Source organism: Marmota monax, unplaced genomic scaffold (assembly GCF_021218885.2).
Source record: "Marmota monax isolate L192 unplaced genomic scaffold, Marmota_monax_Labrador192_F-V1.1 WCK01_AAM20220418_F8-fsc00012, whole genome shotgun sequence".
Taxonomy (NCBI): domain Eukaryota; kingdom Metazoa; phylum Chordata; class Mammalia; order Rodentia; family Sciuridae; genus Marmota; species Marmota monax.
In genome coordinates, this window is record NW_026695227.1 from 33,026,620 (window position 1) to 33,034,409 (window position 7,790).

The 7,790-nt window shown below is 56.1% G+C and overlaps 1 protein-coding gene across 1 annotated transcript; it reads left to right on the forward strand.

Annotated features, from left to right (window-relative positions):
• Positions 1-1,701: 1,701 nt before the first annotated feature.
• LOC124086999 (keratin, type II cuticular Hb6) lies at positions 1,702-7,790 on the forward strand. The gene is made up of 9 exons (XM_046435574.2): positions 1,702-2,138; positions 2,891-3,099; positions 3,697-3,757; positions 4,460-4,555; positions 4,753-4,917; positions 5,133-5,258; positions 5,532-5,752; positions 6,875-6,906; positions 7,040-7,790. Exons 1-9 carry the CDS (start codon positions 1,773-1,775, stop codon positions 7,219-7,221), a joined length of 1,458 nt encoding a protein of 485 aa, XP_046291530.1. The 5' UTR covers positions 1,702-1,772; the 3' UTR covers positions 7,222-7,790.

A 7,790-nucleotide genomic window follows, 5' to 3' on the forward strand; every position in this document is an offset into this window, starting at 1 on the left:
CATACACACACACACAATTGAAACCCAGAGACTATGGAACAAGAGTTACACAGGAAGCAATATAAAGCACTTTGATATTGTTCTATTCTATTTTATTTGATGTTGTTTCATCTAGTTCATTAAAATAAAAAATTTAGTTCATTAAAATAAAATTCTGGTTGCTCTCATTGGTGGGTCACAACATGAACTCTACATAAATAAATAAATAAGACAAACAAAACACTGCCCCAGAGCCAATTGCATCTTTTTCATACCTTTATTTAATTTATTTATTTTTATGTGGTGCTGAGGATCGAACCCAGTGTCTCACATGTGTTAGGCAAGTGCTCTATCACTGAGCTACACCCCAGCCCCACAAATTGCCTCTTAAACAAAAAAACCCATATGCATAGTGCTCTGAAGAAAAAGAAAATTGTACAGTATGTACACATCTCTGTAAATGTCCAGTGCATGGCAAAGCCTTAACCCACTTCCCAGAAGAGTGAAGTGACTTACTCCTTGTCCTGCCCCCAGGGCTAGTCAGGAAAGTGCCTTGGCCCCTACTCAGTCATTGGAAGTTCAGGTCCACACTGGATGGGCAGCAATTTGGATCTCTTCTGACACCTGTCAAGGTTAATGACAAACTGCTGTGCATGGAGGGGCATTCAGGAGGGCAGAACATGGAGAGTAGCAGGATTCAGGGAGTGAGGTGGGGGCTGGACCAGATAGCTCTATGGGGTTTAGTATTCTGAGCCAATGGTATGCAATGGTATGTAGAAGTAGGGCTCACTCAGACCTTGGAGGAAACACAGAGGCCTGCAGTGAAATGTAGATATTTGGTCATTGCTCGAAGCCTTGGTGGAAATAACTGGGTACTCCTGGGATCAGTGAGCCACTGTGTTCCCCCGAGACCTTGTGGAAGACCCCAAGGGAAGGCATGCCTCCTTATGGCATAGACTGGCCAGATGGCCTAAGAGCCTGTACACACGTATGTTCCTGTGAGGATGAGCGAAGGTGCAGATGAGTACCTGAGGACAGGTGGAGGGATGGCAGCCAGTGAGTGGAGAGACAGTGAGAGGGAGGGAAGTGAGAGGTGAGGGAAGGATGGAAGGAAGGGAGAGATGAGAGAGAGGGGGGAGAGAGAGGTTTTGACAGGTATAGGGAAGGATTTGGGAGCAGGTGTGAAGGCGTTGGGTTCCTGTGTGAGAGACTAAGTTAGATACTGTTGTAAATGTGGGGATTTTGGGGTGCAGAAAGGGACCATCTGGGTCAGGGAGACCATCAAGCACACCCCAGGTTCTACATCATCTGATGTGCTGGCCCAATCTTTCTGAGCCGGTCAGATCAGCACCATGGACAGCGGCACCGACCTCACTACCCCCCCCCCCCCAAAAAAAAAAGCAGCTAATCTGAGCCCCAGCTCCACCCTGGCCCCTCTTTCCAGCCTGAATCAGTGCTCCCCACGTCTCTCAACCTCTCAATTTCTGTGTATTAGAAGGCTGGGGTGTGCGTGTGGGGGTGAGCTGGCCCTTTGAAGAAGAAAATTGTGCAGTTTAGGGCAAAGGACCATAAACATGGGCACCAATTAAGCACATTTAGGGGAGAGCCACAGTAGCTTAACAACCCAAGCCTATAAAGGCATCTAATAGTCCCCAACCACGTGGTCAGCCAGGCTCCGCGGATATATAAAAGGCCAACAGAGGTGGAAAAGGCAAACAATTGAATCCACGTCCACTGCACCCTCCATTTGGACGTCTCCAACGTCAGAGCCTCCCGTCTCCCGCCAAAGCACCATGACTTGTGGATCCTACTGTGGCCGTGCCTTCAGCTGCGCCTCGGCCTGCGGGCCCCGGCCAGGCCGCTGCTGCATCACCGCCGCCCCCTACCGCGGCATCTCCTGCTACCGCGGCCTCACCGGAGGCTTCGGCAGCCAAAGTGTCTGCGGAGCCTTCCGCTCTGGCTCCTGCGGCCGCAGCTTTGGCTACCGCTCTGGCGGCGTGTGCGGACCCAGCCCACCCTGCATCACCTCCGTGTCCGTCAACGAGAGCCTGCTCACGCCCCTCAACCTGGAGATCGACCCCAACGCGCAGTGCGTGAAGCACGAGGAGAAAGAGCAGATCAAGGGTCTCAACAGCAGGTTCGCTGCCTTCATTGACAAGGTGGGTGTCCTGGATCGCACCCTTCCTGATGCCTAACACAGGTGCACAGCCAGGCCTGGGCATTGAGGGGAGAGGCAGAGGCAGAAAGAGTTCGGTTTCACCGAGATCACAGTCTGATGGGAGAGGCATACACAGACAGGCACTCCAGACCTATGCAGGCACTCCAGAGCCAGAAAGACTCAATTGTAAAAAAAAAAAAGAGAGAGAGAGAGAGGACGGGCTGCTCAGGTACAAGCTACTCAGCTTGTGGAGGAATGCAGCAGCTGCTGTTGGTCTAGGGCACTGGGCAGCCCCAGCTGAGGGCTGGATGCTGGGGCAGGGAGGTATGTCTGCCAGAGGAAGTGGGGGAGGGCAGGATAGCCCAGCTCTGTCCTAGATGGCCTGGCATCAGCTCTATGATGCCCACCACCAGAACCCCATGATGGGGTCTGAATGTGGGGCGCTGGCTGAGAGCTCCAGCCTCACTGCCTTCAGAGTAGGGGTGCTGAGCCCTGAACCTGGCCCCTGACATTTGTCCCTTGGATCCATCTGGATGGGGAACTGGGCTCACATGAGAACAGGCACATATCCACATCAGCCCCTGGTTCCCACCACAGATCAGGAACAGGAAAGGGAGAAGTTGTCCTGTTCTCAGGGCCCACCTCTGCCTGACCTCTGGTGAGCTCCAGGGTCAGAGGCCCCTTCAAACAATCACCCCCATGCCAAGAGCTGGCTGACCCCTGATCCATCCTCTCCACCACCCCGAATGGCAGGTGCGCTTCCTGGAGCAGCAGAACAAGCTGCTGGAGACCAAGCTGCAGTTCTACCAGAACCGCAAGTGCTGCGAGAGCAACCTGGAGCCCCTGTTCGAGGGCTACATCGAGACCCTGAGGCGGGAGGCCGAGTGTGCAGAGGCCGACAGCGGGAGACTGGCCTCAGAGCTCAACCACGTGCGGGAGGTGCTGGAGGGCTACAAGAAGAAGTGAGTGGGGCTGCTCTGGTGTCCCTTCCCGCACAGACTGGCTTTGGGAGAGCCCTTGGCACAGATGATGAGAATGCCCAGGGAGGGTGTGTGGCCCAGCGCAGACTGAGGGAGTGCAGGACCTGTTCATGGAGCTGTGACCGTCCACACCTGCCTGAGAGCAGCCCTGAGGCCTGGAGTGCTCTGCACCCACCTCAGCCTTTCATCCTCTGAGGCCACACTAGGTGGCCCCCTGCCTTGGTGCTCAGTTCTGAGTTCCTCTGGGTCTATGACACCTCACAGCAGAGCTAGGATTGACACCATGGCAGAGGGTGCTGGCTGCAGTACCCCAGAGGCCACAGTGTCCACTCCCTTCTCTGCCTCCTGAGGGGACCTCAGTGCAGCCTTGGCACTGGGACTGGAAGGTCCCACAGGAGCCCTCTCCATCCCCAACTCAGAGTGGAGAGAGGATCCCAGAAACCCCAACTCCAACCAGCAAGGACTTGGCAGGGCGGCTGGGGCCAGCGGTGTGGGCTTCCCTCCCCAGCCCCTGGCTGGCCTGTGGGGTGGGGTCTGTGGACACTGCCCTGCCCTCACCTCCCCTCTCTCCCATCTCAGGTATGAGGAGGAAGTTTCTCTGAGGGCCACAGCTGAGAATGAGTTTGTGGCTCTGAAGAAGGTGAGTCGCATGGCTGAGGGAAGCAGAGCCATGGGGGATTTCGGGGCAGACTCTTTTGGGGTCACCATGGGGGCTCAACCTCAGGGTGGGTGCAGTGACCTCTCCACATCAGGATGGGCAGTTGCTAGAGAGGCAGACCATCAAATGGCACACCTAGGGCTGTGACAAGGGAAATGACCCCTCGCACCTGCCCTGGGGCGAGGGGGTGGCTGTGTTGACCTCTGGGTGCCTAGGAGGTCTGTGGCTGGGGTCCCCTGGAGTCCAGGAGTTTAGTCTGCCTGTTGGGGGTGGTGTGGTCTGTTGGCATGCTGAAAGTCTGATGACAAAAGCAAAGATCTGACCCCAGAGTCTAGGGATGATGCAGTAGGACCGGGAGTGGTCAGGGGGCTACTTGGGAGACTACTGGGGGCTAGGGAAGGACCAGGTGGCAGAACTGAGGGGTCCCCTGGGCAAGCTTCCTACAGGAGAGGTGGGAGGGGTCCTGCCAGGCAGGTGGGCCATGTCCAAGGCACCAAAGGTTTGTTGTCACAGTCGAGGAAGTTGCTGGGTGCATCTGGGGAGAGTCAGAAGGCAGGAGATGGCTTGGTGGTAGAGACAGTAGGGATCCTTCTCCCCTGGTGTGAATGGAAGGGGTAAGAGGAGAGAGTAATTTGGAGGCACAGTCTTCAGGGACCCTCTGAGCTCAACCCCCCATCTTCCCAGGATGTGGACTGCGCCTACCTGCGCAAGTCAGACCTGGAGGCCAACGCAGAGGCGCTGACCCAGGAGATCGACTTCCTGAGGCGACTGTATGAGGAGGTGAGGGTCGCTAGGCTGGGCAGAGGGCTAGAGGGAGGTGGAAGGGTGGACAGGGATTTGTGTCTGGGGCTCCAGGCTGGATTGTGTGATCAGGCAGAGTCTGGGGGCCAAGGGAGTCTGAGAAGTTGGGCACTGGTGTGCTGGGTTGGGCTCTGGTCTCAAGGAGCCTCTGACATGTCCCCATGCTCCTCCTGCAGGAGATCCGCATTCTCCAGTCCCACATCTCTGACACCTCAGTCATCGTCAAGATGGACAACAGCCGAGACCTGAACATGGACTGCATCGTGGCTGAGATCAAGGCTCAGTATGATGACATTGCCAACCGCAGCCGCGCTGAGGCCGAGTCCTGGTACCGCAGCAAGGTGAGGGGCTCAGGACCCCTGCCTTGTGCATGGGGCAGTGGGAGGGAAAGCGTACTCTATGAACAAGGCCTCTTTTGCCTGGGGACTCTGATGCCCTGAGGTGGTGAGGGGAGGACAGACAGCTCTGAGGTTGGGGCCAGGGCAGGGCTGGCTGGCTGGTTGCACAGGCTCAGGGTGGCCCATGCTGAGCCTCAGAGCATGTCTGCCTCCCCCAGTGCGAGGAGATGAAGGCCACAGTGATCAGGCACGGGGAGACCCTGCGCCGCACCAGGGAGGAGATCAACGAGCTGAACCGCATCATCCAGAGGCTCACGGCTGAGATTGAGAATGCCAAGTGCCAGGTATGGCTCTCTGTGCCCAACAGCAGGGGGGCTGGGCCCTGCCCAGTGCCACACAGCCAGGCTGTGCCCTATGTGGGCCTCACCACTCATTCTGCAGCCCATCTGCCTGACCAGGTCCCCAGCGTGGTCAATCTGGGTGATCCAGGTGAACAAGGCAAGAGGGCCTGTTTCTGGGCTGTTCCCAGCTGTGAGGAGACCCTGGGTACATCCAGGCAATGACATATACACACACTCAGGGACCATAACCTCCCCTGTTCTCCTCTGGGTCTCTAGAACAACAAGCTGGAGACGGCAGTGACCCAGTCTGAGCAGCAGGGTGAGGCGGCCCTGAGCGACGCCCGCTGCAAGCTGGCTGAGCTGGAGGGCGCCCTGCAGAAGGCCAAGCAGGACATGGCCTGCCTGCTCAAGGAGTACCAGGAGGTGATGAACTCCAAGCTGGGCCTGGACATCGAGATCGCCACCTACAGGCGCCTGCTGGAGGGCGAGGAGCAGAGGTGGGTCCCATAACTCTTTACTCCCCCAATCATGCTTGGGCTCTCAGCATGCCATGTCCCTCACACTCCCAGCACCTCTCCACCTCCGTTACCACACCTCACCAACCTGCAGCTGGACAGGAAACCTGTGTAAGTCCTTTGAGTGTGATCTAGCCCCATCTGAATGTCATGCTTACCTAGGCTGTGATATGGGATTGACGACTTTTATATATCTGAATTCAGAGTTGTGTATATGTAGGGTGATGTCTGTTCCTGAGAGTCTAACTTATCCTCGGGTCATCTTCCTTGAATGGCACTCCCTCTTTCGCAGTCCTGGTTTTTGTGTCATTCAGGATTACGGCTCTTACCTAGCCTGGTCCTGCCTAATTCTTGCCCTAGCCCTGGGAATTCTGATTTATTTCCTAAAGCCTGCTTCAGCAGGAAATCCCTTCAAACTTTGCTTACCTACTGTAATCATAATAAAATACTCCAAAATGGTCTTCCATTATAGCCTGGGGCTGAGGTAGACCAAGAGCAGGATCTGTCCCTTGTGGCAGGTTTGACTTACTCTCAGGAGTTTTGTTTTTGGCCTGCCCTGGAGGTGGGGATGGAGGTAGGGGAAAAGATCCTTTGGTCATTCAGACTGCCCATGGCTAGAGGACAGCTCTACAGCTCCAGCCTCTTAAGGAGAGACTCTCAGAACTAGAGCTTAATCTTTTCCTTTGAGTTTTGTCCCATAATTGTTTATTTGGGTGGGAGGTTGTCTGTCCCCCCCTCAAATACATTTACAAAAATCAGAACCTAGAAACTGCTGCAGGGAAGAGTTCTTAAGTGCTCACTGCGTGCTGGGTACTAAGCTTTGCATGTATGGGAGTCGATTTTCCTGATGAGGAAACCTAGGCCCAGAAAGGTTAAAACTCACAATGCATAGTTAATAAGCAGCAGGCAGTGGACTGCAGGTTCTTGCAGGCCGACTCCAGCACCCACGTGGTGACGGGGATCTGGGGCTCCCCTTGCTGGTTTCTTACTCCTTTCCCCTGGCAAGTCCCCAAAGGGAGGCCCACGAATCACACCTTGCACCTGGTTGCTGATCGCGGAGCCTTTCCTGCGGTACTGACCTGTCAACTTTTCATCTCCCAACAGGCTGTGTGAGGGCGTTGGCGCCGTGAACGTATGTAAGTAGTCCGAGCCCTCCCCTTTCTCCAGCTAGGGAGGCCCGAACCTTTGGGGAGGGGGCATCGCGCTCGCTGCAAAGCCACCTGGCTGGAGCTGTGCCTGACGCGTGACTCCCTGTTCTCCCCCATGCAGGCGTCAGCAGCTCCCGCGGTGGCGTCGCCTGTGGCGATCTTTGTGTCTCCGGTACTTCCCCTGCTGTCAACACCAGAGTTTGCAGCGCCCCCTGCAGCGGCAACGTGGTGGTGGGCACCCCCAACGCCTGCGCCCCCTGCGCCGGGGCCGGCGCCTGCAGCGGCGGCTGTAGGAAGTGCTAGGAGGCCACCTACAATGGAAGCTACAATCGAAGGCCACCGTCACCCTCTGCCCAGCCAGGACCTCGCGCAACCGGAACGCACCACCCACTGCCGGCCTCCCCGAGCCGGTTGGTTGTCTGATGTGTACACCGTACACTTAGTCCCCGCCTGCTCCCCTCTGGGCGCCCTGAGCCCCGGGAGGCAGGGGCGGCGCCTTGGTCTCTTTCTGTAACCTTTCCCAGTAGTTTGTTGTCCCAAGGATTCATCCTTTTCTTCCGCCGTTTGTTTTTTGCTGGATTCATTGGTCCTGCCTGACCCCCTTCTCCAGAGCTTGGAGGAACAGGGCCGGTCCCAGAATCTCCCTTTCTGCCCTTTCCAGGAGGTTGCTCAGGTGCTTTCACCTGGAAATGCAAATGGGAATGAACATTGTTGCTGGTTTTCCTGTAACTCTGTGAGGGACCTGGCCAAGGGAGGGAGGGAGAGTACCTCCTTCCTGGGCTGCCTGCAGAAACTTCTACAAAGCCAGTGACTCAGCTGCCTTCCTGCACGTTTGTCTGTCTCATTCTGTGCCTCCAATAAACTAATTGTAG